This window comes from Monomorium pharaonis, chromosome 4 (assembly GCF_013373865.1).
Source record: "Monomorium pharaonis isolate MP-MQ-018 chromosome 4, ASM1337386v2, whole genome shotgun sequence".
Classification (NCBI taxonomy): Eukaryota; Metazoa; Arthropoda; class Insecta; order Hymenoptera; family Formicidae; genus Monomorium; species Monomorium pharaonis.
This window is the reverse complement of record NC_050470.1, coordinates 15,845,832-15,868,678: the sequence shown is the minus strand read 5'-3', so window position 1 is coordinate 15,868,678 and position 22,847 is coordinate 15,845,832. Positions and strand designations below refer to the sequence as shown.

Below are 22,847 nucleotides of genomic sequence, written 5' to 3'. Positions count from 1 at the left end.
AAATATCTTTTTAATATTTCAGAGTTATATATCACTTTGTTCTATATTTTGAATGAAAACAATATTACGTTTTGTTTATTGCTGTTGTCTTTACTTTTTCATTTCTTTTTTCTCATTTTCTCTTTCTCTCTCTCTCTCTCTCTCTTTCTCTCTCTCTCTCTCTCTCTCTCTCTCTCAAATTTTTAATGCAATTTAATTAATTAATTATTTTATATAGTAATAAAGAAATTATAAATAAAAGATTAAAAACTAAGGAAACGCCGTCGAGTTCAAAAATTGAACTAAAGACCCTTCAGGATGAATTGGATAAGGTAAATGCTATCGATTTGTTATCGTCAAATGAAATATTAGATGCTGTACAACTTTACGATTCAACTATGTAAGTTTACATATAAATTTGATATCTATTTAAATAACAATATACATGAGTGTACGATATTATTTATGGAATATTTAATTAAATGTAATTAAATGTAATTATGCTTAATGTATATTTTTTATAGTGAAATCGTAGGTTATATTGACGGGATAGAATCTCCTAAAATTATGGGAAATAAGCAGCAATATAAAGTACTAAAATTTAAATAATGATAACGGAAGACGCGTGCAATTTGTCGCCTGAAATGACGACATAAATAATATTATAGAGTACATAATACCCAATCATGTAAATCAATCTTTTCGTATCGTTATAAACTATTTTATTACATATGTATGTCATATACATATATATGTATATACATTGTTACGTGCGCTGCCCGGTATACTCTGCGATCGCGAGTCAGCTGTCGGATCGGGAATATCGATCGGCGGCGGCGGTCAGCTGTCAAGAGCCGGGGCAACGGGAATAAACAAGGAATAAAACAGTCTGAAAGCGACCTCGAGCTTGTAAAGACGCTTTGTGTTAATTGCAATAAAGCTGTTCGTTTCTTTCAGTTAAAGAGAGTGTGTCTTATTCCTTTTCCGCGAGCGCGCGCGTTACAATTTTGGGGGTTCGTCCGGGATCCGTTTGTCGGACCCTGTGAAGCGCGCGCGGATTCAAGTGATAAGTGTGCGAAGTGAAAAGACGAGAAAGAGCGGAGAATTCGAAGATGTCCATCCCTCGTTCCCCTGTGGTGACTCGATCCCAGGCTTCTGCCGCTGCGGAGGGAGACAGAGCGGACGCACGGGATTTGGATCGAGAGACGGGAGAGAGGCGCGTTGAGACTCCCGTGCCTCCTTCAGGAGCAGCGGCGCCAGAATTCCTGCTTCTTTTAGAGGAACTCCGGCGGATGCGAGAGGAGCAGGCGCAGCAGCAGCGGGAGTTTGTAGAGGCACTTCGACGGCTGCAGTCTTCCCGAGCGACGAAGAACCAGCTAAGTCTCTCCGATAATATTCGTTCGGCCGGAAACGTGGGGGGCGCGTTGCGTGAGAGCGGTGCGAGTATGGAGGCGTGGGGGAACATGCGGGCGCCTGTCTGTATTAAATTAAAACCGGACACTTTCGGTGGAACGTCCCCATTACGCGAATTTTTGACACAATTTTCGGTCATCGCGAACGCGAATCGTTGGAGTGAGTCGGAGAAGGCGGTGGTTTTAGCTTCCTGCTTACGGGGGAAAGCGCGTTCGTTGCTGGACTCTTGCCCCGCGAGTGAGGGCTCTCTTTCTTTCGTGGAGCTTAAATCGCAATTGGAGCTCCGTTTTAGGGAGAGCGAGCTTGCGCAAAATTTTTATACTCAATTCACGAATTGGAAGCAAAGTCCGGGTGAGGATTACACGACGTTGGGCGCGGATTTAGAGCGTCTTTCGGAAAGCGTATTCTGAGTGTACACATGAAGTGCGCGACAAAATCGCTTGCTCGCAGTTTATTGCCGCGTTGTCAGACGGATTCGTGAAACGTACAGAGTATACCGGGCAGCGCACGTAACACTGCCCTCCCTCTTAAAGATTGTCGTCCCGACAATCCGGAAGGCAATTCGACGCGCCTCTCTGAGTCGACGCCTCAGAATTCCTGGACGATTTCCTGCCCTCCACGTGCAGTTGCAGCGAGTACAATGGGCCACGTCCATCCGAGCTCGCCTCCTCTTGACTGGAAACTCTCATGCGTCTTCCCTCGAAGAGCTGATTAGGCTCCTTCGCAGAGACTCTTACGCCCGATTCCAGTTTTCCGCTGCCCGTGCTCTTCCATCTTGAGCCTTGAGCACTTCTCGCTTCTCCGCGCTGGGTCTTGAGCGCTTCTTACTTCTCTCTTCAGGATCAGAGGGGGAAATAATTTCCGTGGACCCAATGCTTTTTAAAGCTCTCTGTCCTCTGCCTCGGCATTTGCCCAAAGTTCCACGGGAAAACCACGGTCAAAAACCGTGGGAGAGGCAGACTTGAGAAAACATCCCAGATCAAGAATTCAGTTTCTCTCTTCTTCCCAGCTTACTTTAATGAAACTGAAACAAAACGAAAGAACAAACAAACGCAAAAAAATCAACAGTTTTGACTCTTTCTTTAGAACAAAACAAAAACATTCTTCTCCTCCTTTCACGCTCGCGTACAGGCTCAGGCTCGTTTCGGCTTCGTAAAGAAGATTCTAAGACTAATTTCTTTCTTGAAAAGGAGCTAAACGGTTTGCATGAACGACTTTATTTTTAAAGCGGGAAGATTTCTCTATACAATATAAAACATCTCCAAGCTTTTTCTTAATTTTCCAAGGTCCCTCCCAAGAACTCTGCAATTTCGGGGCCCTTCCTGCCACTCGTCTAGGATTAAAAAACCAGACCTTTTGTCCCGGCTCATAAAGCACTCACCTAGTTCGTTGATCATACCAGAATTTCGCATTCCGGGAACTGATACGAAGACGCTGACGGGCGAAACAATGGACTACATCGAGTCTATCTCTGAGTCTGGAAACAAAATTTCCATCTTTTTCCTCTTTTTCTTTTTTAGGGGGACATCCTCTTCTTCTTTTTTAGGGGGACATCCTCTAAGAAGATCTAAAGGCAGACGAAGATCCTGTCCTAGATATATTTCAGCCGGAGACGCTCCAGTAGCCTCCTGCTTCGAAGAACGAAACGCTAGTAAAAACAAAGGAATCCATCGATCCCAATCCTTCTGATTTTCGCAAACGAATTTTGCCAGATAATCCAAGATGGTACGATGCTGACGCTCAACTTGTCCGTTCGACTGCGGATGAAGAGGTATTGTTCGCGTCTTTTTCATTCCTAATAGAGTTGACATTTCCCGGAAAAGTTGAGATTCGAAATTCCTTCCTTGATCAGTATGTAACTCCAAAGGAATTCCATGTCGAGAAAATACTTGCTCAACCAATGATCTTGCGACAGTACTAGCTCTCTTGTTTTTGAATGGAATCGCTTCTGGCCATTTGGAAAAACAATCCACGATTACTAAGAGATATCTATTCCCCGAAGAAGAAATCGGTAAGAAGCCAAGGATATCTACTTGTATCCTCTCAAAAGGAGCGCCCATGTAAGTCTGCAAAGGAGATTTCCCTTTTCCGACGGGGCCTTTCCTTGCGATGCAAACTTTACACGTGGCACACCACCTCTCCACATCCTTTTTGCTGGAAGCCCAATAAAAATGTTTACGAATTTTCTGAAGGGTCTTGTTCACGCCGAAATGTCCTTCAGAAGCTCCTTCTGAAGGATGAAGCTCCTTCTGAAGTCATGGGCCTCCTCTAGAATTTCCTGTACCTTCTGTCGAGGAACCACGATTTGAAAAATACTGTTCTGTAAATTCGGAGAAATCCACCTCTTATGAAGGACACCATCGATCATAGTAAGTAAGTCCCAATGTGACCAATAAATCTTTAAAGAAACCTCTTCGGAAGCTAGTTCTTGCCAATCCGGTCGACTATCAGCTTCTTTAGCCCGTATTATCATAGAAGTAACGGGATCTTGTAGCTGAGCGGAGCGCCATTCCTGAGAAGTTCCTTCGGAGAAAAATATTTGACCAAAGATTGCTTCCTCAGACGTCCCTTCATTAAACCCGACCTTAGCACAATACCGGCAGGGCACTTCCAAACATGGACGCCTCGAAAGTCCGTCAGCGTTTCCATGCGCTTTTCCACTTCGATAGAAGACGTCGAAATCGTATTGCTGAAGACGTTCCAACCATCTGGCCAATTGCCCTTCTAAATTCCGAAAAGACATCAACCATCGGAGGCTAACATGGTCTGTTCTCACAAGGAACTTCCGTCCATAGAGGTAGTAATGAAAAGATTTTATTGAATCCACGACCGCAAGGAGCTCTCGACGGGTCACACAATAATTCCGTTCCACTTTGCTAAATACACGGCTGAAATAAGCGATGATCCTTTCCTCTTCTCCCTGTAATTGAGTACCGCTCCGATGCCATGATTCGAGGCATCGGTATCTAAAATAAACTGACCTTCTTCCGAAGGAAAAGATAAAATTGGAGGACAAGTCAAAACATGTTTCAAATTTTCAAATGCCTCTTAACATTCAAGAGACCAAACAAATTTATTATTCTTTTCGGACAATTTATACAATGGTTTTGCTAAAGTTGCAAATCCTTTAACAAACCGTCTATAATACGAACAAAATCCGAGAAAACTTCGAACTTGCTTCCACGTTTTTGGAAGCGGCCAATTTTTAACAGAAGAAATCTTTTCTGGGTCTGTTGCAACCCCCTTTGCAGAAATAACATGACCAAGATATTTTACTTCTCTTTTCATAAAAACACATTTACTGGGATTAACTTTTAAATTAGCATTCTGCAAACGAATAAAAACTTCTTTTAAATTATTCATTATTTCCTCAAAATTTTTTTCAAAGACAATTACATCATCCAAATAAACAAAGCAGATTTTAGAAATTAAACCTTTCAATACTTTTTCCATCAATCGCTCAAATGTAGCAGAGGCGTTGCAAAGACCAAAAGGCATAACTGTAAATTGCCATAAACCATTTCCAATAGAAAAAGCAGTTTTCTCACGATTCTTAGAATCTAAGCTTACATGCCAATATCCGCTCTTTAAATCAATGGTACAAAACCACGAATTCCCCGTCAATCTAAAATGTTATCAATCTTCGGAAGTAGGTAGGAGTCCTTTTTCGTTATCACATTTAGCTTTCGAAAATCCACACAAAATCTTATAGTTCCGTCTTTCTTTTTTACCAAGACTGCAGGGAATATCTAAGGACTGCTAGACTCCTCTATTACCTTTTGAACTTTCATCTCCTCCAGAATTTTATCTACTTCCGACTGTAAATGTAGGGGAATTCGGCGAGGTACCTGCTTAATAGGGCGAGAATCACATAATTTTATTTCATGACATAAAACATTACAATTCCCGGCAACAATATTTTTGGAAAAGACATGACAAAACTCAATCAAGAAATCAGAAAATATTTGCTTTTGAGAAGAATTCAAATTCCGAGAACTTTCCTCAAGAATCCGCGAAAGAGAGTTGGAGAGCTGCAAGGGGCAGTTCTGCATTCGAGAGCAAACAAGCCCGCGCTCCTCCATTTCGCTCCCTGTCAAACCGAGGGCGCTCTCAAATAATCCGTCCAAAATTTCCGCCTTGGAGAAAAAATCCACTCCAAGTATACACTCATCGACAATCTCCGTGACATAGAAAGGCAAAACAAAACAAAATTTGCCTAAAGAAACTGTGGCTTTCACACGAGAAATTATCGGGAACTTTTCTCCAGTAAGATATCTTAAATCACAAAATTTTATACGCTCATGCTCAAGAGAAGCCGCCATCTTGGCGCTTAAAACCGAAACGTCCGAGCCTGTATCAATTTTAAAGTAACACGGTTTATCATTCAAAGAACCCTTTACGCAGCAGTGGCTGCGCACGTTCGCGCCCGTGCCCCCGACCCGTCGCACAAGAACGGCCTTGCCACGCACGCGAAACGGGGCTAAAACTCCGTCTGCCGAGCGAGCCCCTATCAACCCGACAGAATTCAGTTTTCCGTCTTCCCCGCCGCAGGACATTCTGCGCGGAAATGCCCGGTCGCCCCGCACTGCCAACACTCTTTATTTTTACGTTCTCCTTCCTTAAACGATCCATTAAAGTTTTTCTTTTCTTTTTCCTTTAGCCCAGAAACTTCCTTTCGTTCCGCGCGGACATTTCCGTTAAACTTTTCCGGAAAACAGCTTTGATTGATAAATTTAAGCGTTTTCGCCCGTTCAATCGCGACTCTTAAAGATGTTATCCCCTCCACCTGAAAGGTACGTTTCACGAATCCGTCTGACAACGCGGCAATAAACTGCGAGCAAGCGATTTTGTCGCGCACTTCATATGTACATTCAGAATACGCTTTCCGGGAAAGACGCTCTAAATCCGCGCCCAACGTCGCGTAATCCTCACCCGGACTTTGCTTCCGATTCGTGAATTGAGTATAAAAATTTTGCGCGAGCTCGCTCTCCCCAAAACGGAGCTCCAATTGCGATTTAAGCTCCACGAAAGAAAGAGAGCCCTCACTCGCGGGGCAGGAGTCCAGCAACGAACGCGCTTTCCCCCGTAAGCAGGAAGCTAAAACCACCGCCTTCTCCGACTCATTCCAATGATTCGCGTTCGCGATGAGCGAAAATTGTGTCAAAAATTTGCGTAATGGGGACGTTCCATCGAAAGTGTCCGGTTTTAATTTAATACAGATAGGCGCCCGCATGTCCCCCCACGCCTCCATACTCGCACCGCTTTCACGCAACGTGCCCCCCACGTTCCCGGCCGAACGAATATTATCGGAGAGACTTAGCTGGTTCTCCGTCGCTCGGGAAGACTGCAGTCGTCGAAGTGCCTGTACGAACTCCCGCTGCTGCTGTGCCTGCTCCTCTCGCATCCGCCGGAGTTCCTCTAAAAGAAGCAGGAATTCTGGCGCCGCTGCTCCTGAAGGAGGCACGGGAGTCTCGACGCGCCTCTCTCCCGTCTCTCGCTCCAAATCCCGTGCGTCCGCTCTGTCTCCCTCCGCAGCGGCAGAAGCCTGGGATCGAGTCACCACAGGGGAACGAGGGATGGACATTTTCGAATTCTCCGCTCTTTCTCGTCTTTTCACTCCGCGCACTTATCACTTGAATCCGCGCGCGCTTCACAGGATCCGACGAACGGATCCCGGACGAGCCCCCAAAATTGTAACGCGCGCGCTCGCGGAAAAGGAATAAGACACACTCTCTTTAACTGAAAGAAACGAACAGCTTTATTGCAATTAACACAAAGCGTCTTTACAAGCTCGAGGTCGCTCTCAGACTGTTTTATTCCTTGTTTACTCCCGTTGCCCCGGCTCTTGACAGCTGACTGCCGCCGCCGATCGATATTCCCGATCCGACAGCTGACTCGCGATCGCAGAGTATACCGGGCAGCGCACGTAACAATATATATATATATATGTATATATATATTACATTGTATATATATAAACAGGGATACATATATATGTATACATATACAGAATATATATAATATATACAGAGCGTTCCTAAACTGGCGCGAGATTTTTTTTAATAATAAATTCTTTGTAACATTTTATAAAGAAAATTCTAATACAAAAATGTCGAGACAAAAATGATTTTCAAATAAGAAGAGTTTAATGATCGCTAATTTTAAAGCAGTACACCTGTTTCAATTTATTTCGTATAATTTTTTCCTTTGGCTTTCATTTAAAAAATTACTATCTCGGCTATCATTGGATATATTACAAAATTATGATGGATTTTTATATTCACTCGATTCCATCTATCTTTCTATTGCAAAATGGACTATACTTGGATTTCTCTCAACAAAAAGTACACTTATTATAAATTTTGATAATGTATAATATTAATATTTTATGTAAATAACTTTGGTCTAGATAATTTATGTTAATGGTATACAAGCTCGAGTTTCAAAAATTGCAAATTTCAACAACGGAAACGTTCCTTATGAATTACTGTATGAAATACGTAATAATATACTGTAATTACAAATTTAGGAAAATATAAATTTCTAAAAAATCGAGAGAAACCTATATCAATTGAACTTAGTGAAATATTAAATACCACTCAACACGTTAGTATGTTCCATTATGTACACAAATACATGTGCGTGCGCGCGCGCGCGCGCGCGCGTGTGTGTGTGTGTGTATTGTACGTAAAATTGGATATTTTACAGTTTTAGAAACATATGTTAAAACAAATTTTATAGAAACGCATGATAAAAAAAAGAACAAAATAATTGGTTACAGCTCTATTACAAATGGCACTTATAAATTAGAGGTGCATATTTTAGATTTTTGCAATAGCAAGTATTGTAAAATGGGAATAAATAAAGGAAATAAAATAGAAATAATTGGAATAGCTCAAACAACAAGTAATGAACATTTATGTAGAAAAACAATATTTAAAAGTATATAAATTAAAAATTATAACTATCTGTGTTATCATATTATATTATTAGAAAGAAAGTAAAGTTATCGATAAAATAGTCACAAATAGATTTATAATTTTGTACTATTATCTAATAATAATAAATACTTTTTTATAGAATTTATCAAACATATTTTTTCAGCAAATCCAATATTTTTATCAGTTAATAATTTAAAAGATATTAAAAAATTAAAAGGTCATATGCCATTATTACTGAAAAATGTAAAAATTCCAACAAAAAAAGCAGAAGATTTACAAGAAGTAATCGTATTATTAAAATATAATTTTTTAATAATAATAGAATTATTAAAAAATATTTAAAACGCGTAATTATATTAAACAAACAACTAACAATTAATAAAATGAACTTAACACTAATTTTAATATAAAGTATTTACTAATATATCTAGCAAAAAGTACACCTGTATATGTATAAATACATGTAATAATTTATTGTGATATTTTTATTTCAGAGTGAAAAAAAAGGAATTCGATATAAATTAAAAACCAAAAATCAATAAAAATTATATTAAAAGTTATGTATTATAACATATTTCTTGATGTTATTGTTTATCTGTCATAACATACAATGTCATTTATATTGTTGTTCTTATTTTAATAAAGTTAGTAAATTTCTTTAAATCAAACAAACAACTAATAATCAATAAAATTAACTTAACACTAACTTTAACAGAAAGTATTTATTAATATATCTAGCAAAAGTACGCCTGTATATAAATACATGTAATAATTTATTGTAATATTTTTATTTCAGAGTTCAAAAAAAGGAATTTGATATAAATTAAAAGCAGAAAATAATTTAAAATTATATTAAAAGCTAATGTCATAATAGGTTTCTTTATGTTATTGTTTATTTATCGTAATATATGATGTCGTTTATATTCTAGTTCTTATTTAAAGTGAGTAAATTTCTTTCTTCTTTAAACAAAAATAACTTTTACATACAAACAATAAAAGAAAGAAAGAGAGAGAGATAAAAAGGAAAAAAGAGATATTTAATAATTAATAAATTTTTACATTTAATTTTAATTTTTACTAAAATATATTTTTTAGATATTATTTAGATATTAATTAGTTTTATTTATTTATATTTACAATAATCATTTAAACATATTAATTTATTCTAATATTTGTAAAAATGAAGCAAAGGTTAATATCTTCGGTAATCTGATACCATGCAACTGACGCTGTGTTTTTCACTACCCTACATTGAGAAAAAATGAGAAAAAATGAGAACAAATGGATAATGTTGGCGTTATAATAAAATGTCATTATCCAATGAGCACGATAAAATATACTTTTTGTTAAAATAAAGATTCAATATTCTGAGGTCGAATCAATATCTTTATTGTGTTTTTCACATTCAAATAATAACAGTTTTGATTACGAAATGTTCCTCTTTATACACAACGGAAAACATAAATTTGGAACAAACAGAGTTTTCCATAGGAATATGAAAAATCAAGTCAAATAATAGCTAACACATGTTTTTAAGATGTGACGCTCGGCCCTTTATAGGGCTGGAGAGGGGATAGCGGATAGAGCGGGAGAGCTCTGGAGACGAGACTCATTTTCGTTAACTGCGACACTTCTTTCTTATACTTGTATAAGTGAGCATTTCGAGCTAGTGCGAAACGAATTCAAACACGTGCGAATTATTAACGTAACAATCGAAGCCTTCGCGATATCAACCGCATAGTGTAATCGTAATAATAAGCATTTTAAGGAGCCGAGCCTTCTTATCATAAACGTGCGTACGGGGCCCCGCGGCCCCGTTTTTATAATTCCCTGAAACAATGGGAGCAACATACGTATATTTCCCTGAAACAATGGGAGCAAGATGCGTTCAATAACTATTGCTGTAAACTAAACATCATAAGGGGTTTTTATGCCTTACACGGCTTTTCCCCTAGAGCTAATAAAGGTTAATCCCTTTCGCTCAAAATTGCATCATTTTTCTTTATTTTTCCTCACCCACCAAACCTGAACCACGGAAGCTTCTCCATGTGGGAGCAGTTTCCGACCATACACAGAGACGTTATGTATCTGATATCGGCCATATTCGCAACAGAGGAAGGGATAAGTCGCATCGACATACAGAATAGACGAGAGATAAATCGATATGATCGATAGATCGGTGCGTTGCAATAGGAGCACAAGTATGCCATCTTAGCCGCGAAATATAAATTTTTACATTATATCCAACACTTTTTGTGACGTTTTACTATCTAATTAATTAATAAATTATATTCTGCATAAATATAAAGTAATAATTTAATAAAAATCTAGGGCGATAGTCAGCAGCCATCTTCCATTACCACCGCAAGAATATTCTGAGAATTCAAGCAGAAATCCTGTTATTAAGATGGAAGTGTTAGACGCCTTTACCAATTGCCAAGAATACTGGAGGAACACAATCTTGCCGTAGCACAATCGAAAGATCTACCATCGAAAGGTCTACATTTGGATTCAGATCTCATTTGGATTCAGATCTCTTATAGTACATACCATTTTACATACACTGAGTCAATATCTGTATTACACGTTTTTAATGCATTTTCTTTTTTTTGTTCCACCAGAAAACTAATTCTTAACAAATGTAATAGTTAAGTAACAAATGGAATAGTCAGATATTAAATATATTATAAAGATTGCAATAATAAAAAACTTAACTTACATTAACTAACTTTATTTTATTCTTCTAATCTATTCTATTTTTACTATTATTAAGTTTGTCTTAATTAGGAGAGAGAAAGAGAGAGAGAGAGAGAGAGAGAGAAATTGTAGATTGAATAATTTTCTACAAAAAAGGTCCTATACATTTTTTACGTATTCCGTTTTCACGTTATACGGCAACAAAGTGTCAACCGCAGAGCGTAGAACAATAATAGCAATGCATTCGTTTCCCCATCACCTTCGAGGTAAAATGCAAGGCGCGTTTTTTTTATGGTTTCCCTAGTAGGCCTAATCCATATTTTACAAAAGATATATGTATAAAATCATTACGATTTTTCTTCATCATTGTCTTTAATTTAAGGTATTTCTTCGACATCTCTGTCTTCTATTTCGTCTTGAGTACTTTCCTTTGATATGTTAATAATGGCGTCCATTTCATCGTATTCTGCTTCTTCTATGTTAATATTCCAAGAAGTGTCAGCAGAATCATTATTGGGAGTGACTTGAGGCATGATTGACCGCGACAGTAACCACAAATTATAGAACATGGCAATCCTGATAATTTGACAGGTGTATTGAGCCTTGTCGATTTAGCGAAACTCAAGTAACGATAATTATCAATACGATGAAATGGATGCCATTATTAACATATCAAAGAAAAGTACTCAAGACGAAATAGAAGACGCAGATGTAGAAAAAATACCTGAAATTGAAGACAATGATGAAGAAGAATCGTAATGATTTTATACATATATCTTTTGCAAAATATGGATTAGGCCTACTGAAGAAACTATAAAAAAAAACGCGCCTTGCATTTTACCTCGAAGGTGGTGGGCAAACGAATGCATTGCTATTATTGTTCTACGCTCTGCGGTTGATACTTTGTTGCCGTATAACGTGAAAACGGTTGCTAGTACGTAAAAAATGTATAGAATTTTTTTGTAGAGAATTATTCAATCTACAATTTTTATAATAATTATAATTGTCGTCCGACCAATAGGAAACGAGATATTTGCGAAAAGTCAATTTTCTTGACTTTTGACCATGAATAACTTTCGAAGCGAACACGATATCGATGGGGACTTTTCGGACGTTATTAATAATGCTTTCATAAAGGTGTGTGCAAAAATTTAGCTCAATGGGACTTTTTCAGATAACGCTTTTTTGAGCTAAAATGACCGTATTATTTAAGAATCTCTCCATAAGATAGAACAGGACTAGCACGCAGCGCGCGCTTTGCGCGCGCCATTTATGAAACTTCTTTATTTTATATATTTTTTATTAAAATAATGTAATAATTATTATATTAAAAAATACTTATCTTAATTTTTCTCATAAATTATTAGATTTTTTAATCTAAATTTTTATTAATACGATTATCGATGCAGCTTTTTAATTTTTTATTGTTTTAGTTATAAACTCACAACAAATATATGCAAATTACTATTTTTTCTATATGTTTTTGTAGTTTAAATCCTTATATGACGTAAATATCGAAGTTAATTCTATTTAATTAAGACTTATTTAAAATGCAGAAAAAAATACAAATATTAAAAAACCAAAAAATAATAAAATATAGATAACATTAAATATAATTTTTTTACTGTGGATACAGTTGATACTAATTTATTTAATACTGTTAATCAAAAAGCCTTCGCAAAAATTGCCTGTTTTAAGGGACTTGTATTTTGAACAAAATTTTATATTAAATGATTATTAATATTAACGAAACAATAATTCAAATAAATTTTTAAGATAACTATATGATTGTTTTCAAAGATATAGAAGGTTAAAATGGTAGGTTTTTTATTAGATAATATGATACAATTAAATTTCTTCAAACTGATATTTATGTTAAAAATTATATCTTTTACTATTTCACTGTTTTTTAAGTTGCTAATTACGAATTAATTACGAATAAATTAAATAATTAAATACGAGATTAAATACATAATACGAGTGGGCGAAAAAGTTCCATTTTTGCAGTGACTCTTTGTAAGTAGCAGTTTATATGTAAATTACTAACATTTTAATTTAATGTCAGATTCTATAAGTAAGCTTGTAGGCATTCGTTATAAGCATATTGTTGAAACGATGATTATTATTAACTTTCGAAAAATGTTGCCAATCTGCTAACATATTGCGTGCATTTTGTTTAGAGATGTGTAACATTTTAATTTAAAATAAAGTTAATAGTGGTCTTCCACACCACCCATGAGATTCCACTAATGGCGCATTAAGTTTTTTTTAGAGTGGACCTTCACCTACAGCCATATTATACCACTTTGTAATCCCCATCAAGAAGTACGATTTTCCCTACCAAAATATAAATCATTTTGTATTATATCACGTAATGTTCGATCCATTATTTCTATTACGTAACGTGGTGCCATAGGAGCTTCGTCTAAAATAAAAACATTCACAAGTTTTAATTTATCATCTTCTTTAGACTGAATTTTAATATTTGATGTAGAATCGTTAAAAAGAAGTACGGGTAATCCAAAAACTTTGTGTACTGTTTTTCCACTTGGAAGTAGTGTTGCAGCAATACCGGTAAATGCCATGGTACTTACTACTTTTCCTTTATTTCTTAATAAATAATATAAAGTTGTATAAATGAAAGTTTTACCAGAACCACCTGGTCCATTGATATAAAAACAAGTATTACTATTATTGTTAGTTGTTGTTGTTGCTAAAATAGTATCAACAATTTGTTTTTGTTTCATTTAATTGTTCATATTGTCGTATACCTAATGATGTATTTTCTTGAATCTGTTCTTCAATGTCTGTTTCTTGTTCCTCTATTATTTCTTCCATTTCAGGAAAATTAGCAATATTTGATCCTTTCTTTTCATGCAAATTAACAATATAATTATAAGCTTTCTTTATTCCGATTTTTGACTATACAAGTATGCCGATATTTTATCAACTTACGGAATAGTATCTGAATTTCTTCTTTTATATATTTTATGTTAAATAAGTTAAGGAAGTATATTGATACGACTATTTGTATATATTATCAAGATATGCCTACATCGATATTCTGCGTCACTAATAAAACTTATCAGGTTAATTTCCATAATTTAACTATCATTTAAAAAGTAAATTTTGATAAAAAATTTTATATATGTAGTAATGCAATGTAATTGTCCTAAAATTTTTCTTTTTCTTTTTGAGATAGGCATAGAATTTTGATTCTTTATATCATATTCTGACGTGTTTTAACGGCACCAGAGAATGCCGTTAGAGAATTGCACATATCTATGCAATCGCCCGATCATTCATCATAAACGATTTTTGATTATACAAATATGCCGATATTTTATCAACTTACGAAATAGTATGTTTGATATGGTTATTATACACACATGATACTCTGAATTTCTTCTTTTATATATTTTATGTTAAATAAGTTAAGGATTGATACGACTTTTTGTATATATTATCAAGATGTATCTTCACCAATATTCTGCGTGGGCAATAAAACTCATCAGGTTAATTTCCATGATTTTATACTATTAACGATTTTATATCAGATATTTTTTTTACTATAATACATACATTAGACCATTAATATGCATGAATATTTTTTATTAATTTGAAAAGTGTAGTAATCTTAGAACAATATGTACTTTAACGAATTTTATTTAATTTTATTTATTATTAACGAGTCAAATTATAATATATACAACGTTCATCATAATATTATCACATTAGTACATAATCTTCAAACTCATAAAAAAAGTCTAATTAAATTTGTTCTGGTTATTTACACTTCTATTCTATAAAAAGTATAAGTGCTTATTGGTTGGTTAAAAATATAAATCAATAAGAACTTACACTTTTCATAGAAATGTAGACAATCAGAACAAACCTTAAATTCCAAATGTAATTTATTATCGTATATATTCACTTTATAGCAAGATACTTTATCGTGAAGTACTTCATAATACATAACATGTATTTTGTTTTATGATAAATAAGTCTACATAACAACACAAATAATTATAAGCAAGTCATATGACGTTGTTTGTAAGAAGCAAACAATAAAATTAAATACGAAAAAAATGTCGAAAAAAATCTTCAAAAGGAAAACAAGGTAAATATATTGTCAATATTTAATTTATTTTTTAATTAAAATTATAGTAATACTAATAATTACAAAAATTAATAAAACTTATGTACTATAAACATATATACTATTAACTTATATATAAATATAATATTATTTATTAATTTATTATTTATTAATTTATTTTCTAGATACAGCTGAATGTATTAAAGAAAGCAATATAAATAACTCATTTCAAAATGCACAAAATCAATCTTCTGATTCAATTCTTAATAAAATTGATGAGACTAATGTTATAGAATTTTCATCTGATGAGATGTTGGAAAACATACAAATAGAAGATTCAACTGTGTAAGTATTCCAAATTCAATATTTTAAATGAATTTTTATGAACTTGATATCATAAATAAATTCATACATATAATTATATTGTTTTACAATTTCATTGATTCCTATTAACGCGGTGTGTAATATACTATCATTTTAATACTGTATTAAAAAGTTTTCTAATCTTCGTTGAAATTTTGAATAAGATTTATGTAAGATTTGAGAATTTTCATAGAATTCTTTTACAAAATTTAAATAAACGAATGCAATTAAAACCAAAGTCTCCAGTGTATTTTTCATTGAAAGAAACATTGAAACAAAAGTCATCTACAAAAATATACAGTTGAAACTATGTAATAATATGTCATTACATGTTGCAAATTGTTCATTCCTTCTTTAATGAAAAGCGCGGAAGCTTCTTGTCTTGACATAATCTCAATCTAAAGTATACATTTTACGAAGTCAAATGACATGAAATTAAGCTTTCAAATGAAACTTATTACTCGGTATTAGTTACGAACAATCTGTCAACAGTCGAGGATTTTATAAAAGAGCAACGAAAACTAGTCATATTATTTTGATAGTTTTGAAGAAATCTCTCGGATTAAATTTATTCGTTTTTTTTGTGCGTGTAATAAAAAACAGTGTAAAATGTGTGCACGTTTATTAATCTGCACGAGTATAATTGTGTTGATCGCAGTAAATCAAGCAAATGCTGTAAGTTAAACGATTTATTAAATAAAACTTATTATATTAAATAAGCATTTAATAAAAGTTAATAGATTTTACAGTATTATATAAATTCTATACTTGATTGTATATTATAATGACAGATCGTTATAAACATAAAACTTATTATGCCATATGTTTATTAGAAATATAATTGAAGAAATAATGTTTTAGAAATAAATTTAAAATGATAATAAATTTATTGGAAACTTTTTTCCGAAAATGTTTAAATATTCTTAATATTTTTATAATTTTTTCTGTATTACACATTACATGTATTATTCGTTTTTATTCTATTCAACACATAAAATTATATAATATAAATTAAATCTTATGATAATGCAGGCGATGACAATGGAACAAATTGAAAAAACCGCGCAAACCTTACGAAATACGTGTACGTCAAAATCTCATGCAGACCCTGGTGAGTTATACAAACGTCCTGAACTTTATTTTGTAATAAAGTGATCATTCGTCACATGTTATGACAGAACTTTTATTTTGTGTGTGTGTGTGTGTGTGTGTGTGTGTGTGTGTGTGTGTGTGTGTGTGTGTGTGTGTGTGTGTGTGTGTGTGTGTGTGTGTGTGTGTGTGTGTGTGTGTGTGTGTGTGTGTGTGGTACTTAAACACAAGCCGTCTAAACGAGTGAGTTCTAGATGCGCACAGTAATAAACGGACACAGCAGGCTGAGTGAAACGGACACAGACTAAATGCGCACAGACCAAATGCGCACGGACCAAATGTGCACACACACACACACACACACACACACACACACACACACACACACACACACACACACACACACACACACACACACACACACACACAGGGCGGTGCAAGGGGGGCTTCGCCCCCCCCCCCACCCACCCCGTCGGTAAAGGTGACAAAAGTCGTAACCCATGTGATAAGTCTGTTGGTTACTGTGTCCGTTTGGTCTGTGCGCATTTGGTCCGTGCGCATTTGGTCCGTGCGCATTTGGTCTGTGCGCATTTGGTCTGTGTCCGTTTCACTCGGCCTGCTGTGTCCGTTTATTACTGTGCGCATCTGGGACGCTCCCGTCTAAACAACCTATTGTTTCGAATACAAAGCCTAGCCTAGGGAGAAATAAAAGATCGGATAAACGTCTATTAGACGTCGGAGCCATCTACGTCTAAAATAACGTCTAGAAATATCTGATTTAGATATAATGTGATTTTGTGTTATGGTGTTTGTTTAAAACCTTACAATAGCAGACTTTATAAAATAACAATAAATTATTAATAAAAAATTATTTTAAGTTGCAAGTCATTTCTCGACGTCTAATAGACATCCAGTAGACGTCTATGTGAATGACAATAATTTTGAAAAGATGTTGCATTACTTTTTAAATAATTAATGCAATTTTGTTTATTCCCACAGACAGCACACAATATTTATAAAATATTTACAAAATATTTATGATATTTATTTGAATATTTATTTTATAAATATTTATTTAAATATTTTATAAATATTTTTTTTGTAGTTTTAGATTTGACAGATTGTAAAGATTTATTATAAATATTACAAAAATATTAATAAAATATTTATAAATATTTACAAAATATTACTACAAATCTTTATTTTTTATTTACCTTAAATATTGTATAAAATATTTAATCCATATTTTAATAATATGTTGAATAAAGGTTTTTTCTTCATGTATATAAAAGGGAGCGTTCCAAATGCGCACAGATCGAAACGGACACCACCAATCAGATTTGAGTTAATTAGAGTTAGGATAAATTTATAGAATTTGATTGGTGGTGTCTCCGTTTCGATCTGTGCGCATCTGGGACTAACTCATATAAAATATGTATAAATTATTTATAATATTTTTAAAAAATAAATAGAAATAAATATTTATAAATATTTATTATAAATATTGTGTGCTGTCTGGGTTACGCATTATTTTTTAAATAATCAATGCGTTTTTTTTTTCATTACGCATTACTTTCTAAATAATTAATCTGATTTTTTCCATTTTGGATTACTTTTTTAAATAATTAATTAGTAAAGAAATATTTACTTTTTAAAAATTGATAAGCAAAATGTATTATTTTTTAATTTGAATTTTTATTACTCTGCATGGCAGTGATTTATTTTTTAATTAATTTTATTTAATTATTAAAAATAAATTAATTCTATTAATATTAATTAAAATTAATTGAAAAATAAATTACTTCTATGTATAAAAGATTATATCTATTATTAATTATGTATTTGATTCTGCGTAAAAGTGCTGCGCGCACGTTTGACGCTTTCAATCGACGGGTTTGCTTATTGATTCGTGTCGCGCGTGGGACTCGCGTCTTCCCGCTTTCCGGCGTCTTGGCGCTGGATTTTTATCATCAAGCGTACGTGTGACCAATCGCTTGCCGCTTGCGTTCTTTTATCATATCTGATTAGTCTTTTTCCGCGATCTTTGTGCGTCGAAATCTGTGTATGTAATTGAACTCAATCGTGAACATAATGATATTTGCACTACAAATCAGTCAGCGGGACATATGTTCCCGCTAGCTCGAGCGGTCGGCATCTTGATTCTTGATCGAATTTCGATCTAGCGTACGACATGATCGGTCGCCTGCGCGTTCTCTTATTATGATTGCCCAACCTTTCTGCGGTCGGCGAGGATTTTCACGAGCCTATGTACATGTATATGATATATTTATATTATATATAGACTTGTGAAAATATTTGCACGTGTTCTCTTGTAGTGTCCTCTAACCTTTTTTGCGGTCGGAAGCTTGCAATATTCTATATTTGCTGGGAATTTTCTCTTAGAATTTATCTTCAAAATTATGATAATCGTGGAACAGCACGGACTTCGAAGAATTTTACTATGCCTTTAGTGAAATTTAGTAAAATTTTAGTAAAAATCTAACTAAACTATTCTGCAATGTAAAATGTTTTGGTTAAATGTTAGTAAAATTTTATCAAATTTTACTAAAAGTATAGTAAAAAATTCTTCAAAGTCCGTGTTGTCCTACGACTACCACTGATTTTGAAGGTAAATTCTAAGAAAAAAATTCTCCGTGTAGAAGTAGATCTATTATACATCTATAATACAGTTACGCAGAATGTCTGTTAAACGTCTATTAGACATCTATTATACGCGTCTAAAAAAAGTTACTTCGACGTCTAGATGCGTCTGTCGATCTAGCTTAGATGCGTCTGCTCAATGTCTATCCAATCTCGCGTTTCTCTCTGGGAGAGAAAACTTGTTGTAAAGTAATATAATAAACAATATTATAAATAAACAATATTATAAATAAACAAAATTAAAATTAACATTCTAAAATTCAATATTTATGTGAAGACAAATCAACAGACTAAGGATACCCGAGAAAAAATACGTCTTATATGCTCTTATATGCTCATATAAGAAGTAATCGTCTTATTTGCTCATATGTGAATTTTGTCCGCATAAATCCATATATGGTCATATATGATTATCTAAAATCATATTTCAGCATACTACTGTGATAAAAAAATAATGTGAATTTTTCATTTAAACTTCGCGGGTACTATAAAATCATGAAATTTTTTTGTGGGTTGGTAATACTGTCTTTGACATCTATTCAGAGTTTCATATCAATATATTCAATTACTGCAGAGCTATATGTATTTTTGTAAACATACAAAAATGAGTTTTTCGATTTTTATTATGTTTGATTTTGTTGAGCAAAGAATTTGCATTAAATTTTGTGGAATGAATATTCTGCCGCGGAAACGTTGAGGATGTTGCAGAAGGCCTTTGGTGATAAGGCTATGTCGCAAAAAAATGTTTACAAGTGGTACAAAGACTTGAAAGAAGGCCGAGAACGAGTTCAAGACGAACAGCGCCCCATCGTAATTTGATGAAAAACATAATAAAAATTTTCATAATTTTTCCTTGTCACGCGTTTACTACTTACCATAGTAATTTTTACCATAAAGTTTTTTCCGTGTATTATAAGTCTATCACAAGGATTAATTTTATTAAAAATATAAATATCCTCGTTATTTAATTTTTAATTAAGAATATAAAGTTGTAACAAACATTTTATTTGGTTGTTATTTCCATTTTAATCGATAAAATTTTCTAATGTTGTTTAAAAAAGAATAAATTTGTTTTTGAGCACATGACAATAGCTTCTTTTAAAATTTATGACAGTTTACGACATTTAAGACTATCACCAAAAAAAATTTTTTATTAAAAATAATCATTATTTATTAAAAAAAATAAATTTAGTAATTGCTTCTTTAAGCATTAAAACTGATTTTTTTTTGTACACATGTATGTACACGTACACATTGTGCGTAGCCATTGCCGCTTGTTGTAACAACTCCCCCCGTGCGCCTAGCAATCTCAAGGTTCAAGCGCTAGGAAGGGACTGCCGTCGCGGTCGGGCGCTCGACGTGCTTGCATTTTCCGGTAGCCGGGCTAATACAAAAAATTGTACAAATCTATAACTCGTTAACTATTGCGAAAATGGAAAAACGATGAGGATTTTATGTTCAGCTTAATGCGCTCTACCTGCTTATAAAAATTGCATAAATCTTTACCAAACACCCTGTATATATAGTATATACATGTTTGTAAAAATGAAAATTAAACATAATTATTGACAATTGGATTTGTTTATAATTATTAAGATATAAAAGATTTTTAAACATTAAATGTTGCATAGCACTTAAAAAATGATAGGCCTTAATATACGTATAAATGACTGAAGTCTGTTTGCTTGCGAACTACTCAGTTTTTTTTGTTCGATCCTCTTGCAATGGGTCTCAAAATTTTGTATTTTTTCCGAAGACGACTACTATGGATTCGAATTTTTCAAATACAGGGTCTTTCAAAAATGATAGACCAAAATATATACGTATGAATGACTCAAGTCTGTTTGCCCGCGAACTACTCCGTTCTTTTTAGTCCGAACCTCTTGCAACTGTTCTCAAAATTTAGCATTTTTTCAAAGGACGGATACTAAGGGCTCGAATTTTTCAAAAACAGGGTGTTACAAAAATAATTGGCAAAAATATACATACTTATGACTGAAGTCTGTATGCCCGCGAACTACTCCGACATTTGTGGATCGATCTTAATGCAAATTGTCTCAAAATTTAGCATTTTTTCCAGCGATGGCTACTATGGACTCGGATTTTTCAAAAACAGGTTGTTAAAAAAAATGATAGGCCAAAATATATGTATAAATAATTGAAGTCTGTATGCCCGCGAACTACTCCGTCATTTTTCTGGGGCTTTTATGGGCTCAAATTTTTCAAAAACTGGGTGTTTCAAAAATGATAGGCCAAAATGTACGTATGAATGATTGAAGTCTGTATGCCCGCGAACTACTCCGTCATTTGTGGTCCGATTCTAATGCAAAAGATCTTATTTTATTCCAAATTTTACGAGGATTGCTGCTATGGGTTTGATTCTTCGAAATACAGGGTTTTTCAAAAATTATCTATATATTGATTAGTAACGAATAAGCGTTTGTTTGTATAACCGCGAACAACATTGTCATTTGTAATCCGAATCTGTTGCAAATGGACTCATTTATTCAACTATCAAACGGCACCACTAATGATTTTGCATTACATACACAAGCGCGACTTAATGGTGATTAGAGTAAAAAAATGAAATGAGTTATAAATATGTAACGGACCGTATTTCCTACGCGGACTAACTCGCCGGGATCGGGTGTAGGAAGGTCCCTGAGACAATAGACTCAGTTTTTACGGAATAAAAGATAATATATATTTTAAAGAGATCTTTGCTATGTACAATCTATTTACAATGGTGTGAGCGTGTCGGTGTGTGTATCGTGTGTCGTTCGGCGGAGTGGTTATTTACAGGTGAGATGTGTGTGTATGTGTGTTTGTATATCTCGTGTATCGCGGGACGAAACAGCTGTTCGCTGTCGGGCGTGTAGCTAGCTCGGTGATGGTCGCGGTGTACAGCGACGGGCCGGCGGGCAATGTCCTGGCGCGTGAAGCGGCGTTTCGCGGCGCGGTGAGGCGAGCGGTGTGGCGGGCGGTATTCGCCGGAGCCTCGAGATCGGTGGTGCGCGGTACGCGGCGTGAAGCCCCGGGGTGTTGTGTTGCGCGGTGATTTTCGGCTTGCGTGTGGTGATCGAGAAAACGCCGGTCGATCTCGAGATCTCTCGAGGGAGACGGAGAACTCTCCACCCCTGTTGTGTTCGAGCCGGGTGATCGGGCGATTAAGGAAAGTCCGTAGCCGAGAACTCTCGGTGAAGGCGGAGTACGCTCTACCCTCTGCTACAGAGATGAACTAGGATTTAGAATGCGAGCGGTACCGAGAGCTCTCGGTTAAGGCAGAGAACACTCTACCCTAATTGCCGGTCGCAGAAACTTCTCAAGATCGTATTCTGGTTGGGATCGGAATCCAGCGTACGGTCGGAGCGAGAAGTGTCGCAGCCTCCACCGGAGCGACTTTTTATACCCGCTCGGGTGGAGGATCGGAGATCCTCGTGGATTTTCGGGTTTCCCCGCACTTGCTCCCCTCCCGTGGAGGTTGGGAGAGTGTGGGGAAATACGCGGAGCGGAGACGAAGATTCTTTTTATGTTGCGGCAATTAGGACGGTTCGGTGCCCGTTTGTGCGGTCCGGCGGGTGTTTGTTCGGCCGGACCGCGGTCAG

The 22,847-nt window shown here is 35.0% G+C and overlaps 2 protein-coding genes across 3 annotated transcripts in view; one reads left to right on the top strand and one right to left on the bottom strand.

The window, feature by feature from the left end:
- Positions 1-11,155: 11,155 nt before the first annotated feature.
- Positions 11,156-14,879, bottom strand: LOC118645143 (ATP-dependent DNA helicase pif1-like). Its single transcript, XM_036285637.1, has 2 exons — positions 13,802-14,879; positions 11,156-13,689 (listed from the first exon to the last, which is right to left on the bottom strand). The coding sequence occupies exons 1-2, from the start codon at positions 13,866-13,868 to the stop codon at positions 13,349-13,351; spliced, it is 408 nt and encodes a 135-aa protein (XP_036141530.1). The 5' UTR covers positions 13,869-14,879; the 3' UTR covers positions 11,156-13,348.
- Positions 14,880-15,130: 251 nt separating this feature from the next.
- Positions 15,131-22,847, top strand: part of LOC105831417 (general odorant-binding protein 19a) — a 66,430-nt gene continuing 58,713 nt past the window's right edge. Inside the window, exons 1-3 of one of the 2 annotated variants that reach the window (XM_036285636.1) lie at positions 15,131-15,150; positions 15,315-15,474; positions 16,525-16,603. In XM_036285636.1, coding sequence (XP_036141529.1) covers positions 16,528-16,603 — 76 coding nt within the window. In that variant the 5' untranslated portion in view covers positions 15,131-15,150; positions 15,315-15,474; positions 16,525-16,527. Of the gene's footprint in view, positions 15,151-15,314; positions 15,475-16,012; positions 16,168-16,524; positions 16,604-22,847 lie in introns of those variants that run through there. The other variant, XM_012671527.3, reaches the window with a different exon arrangement.

Coding starts and splice junctions, on each gene's coding strand:
- LOC118645143 (XM_036285637.1), bottom strand. CDS start 13,868: ATGGAAGAAATAATAGAGGAACAAGAAACAGACATTGAAGAACAGATT. Junction 13,690..13,801: donor TCAAGAAAATACATCATTAG/GTATACGACAAT, acceptor TCAATGGACCAG/GTGGTTCTGGTAAAACTTTC.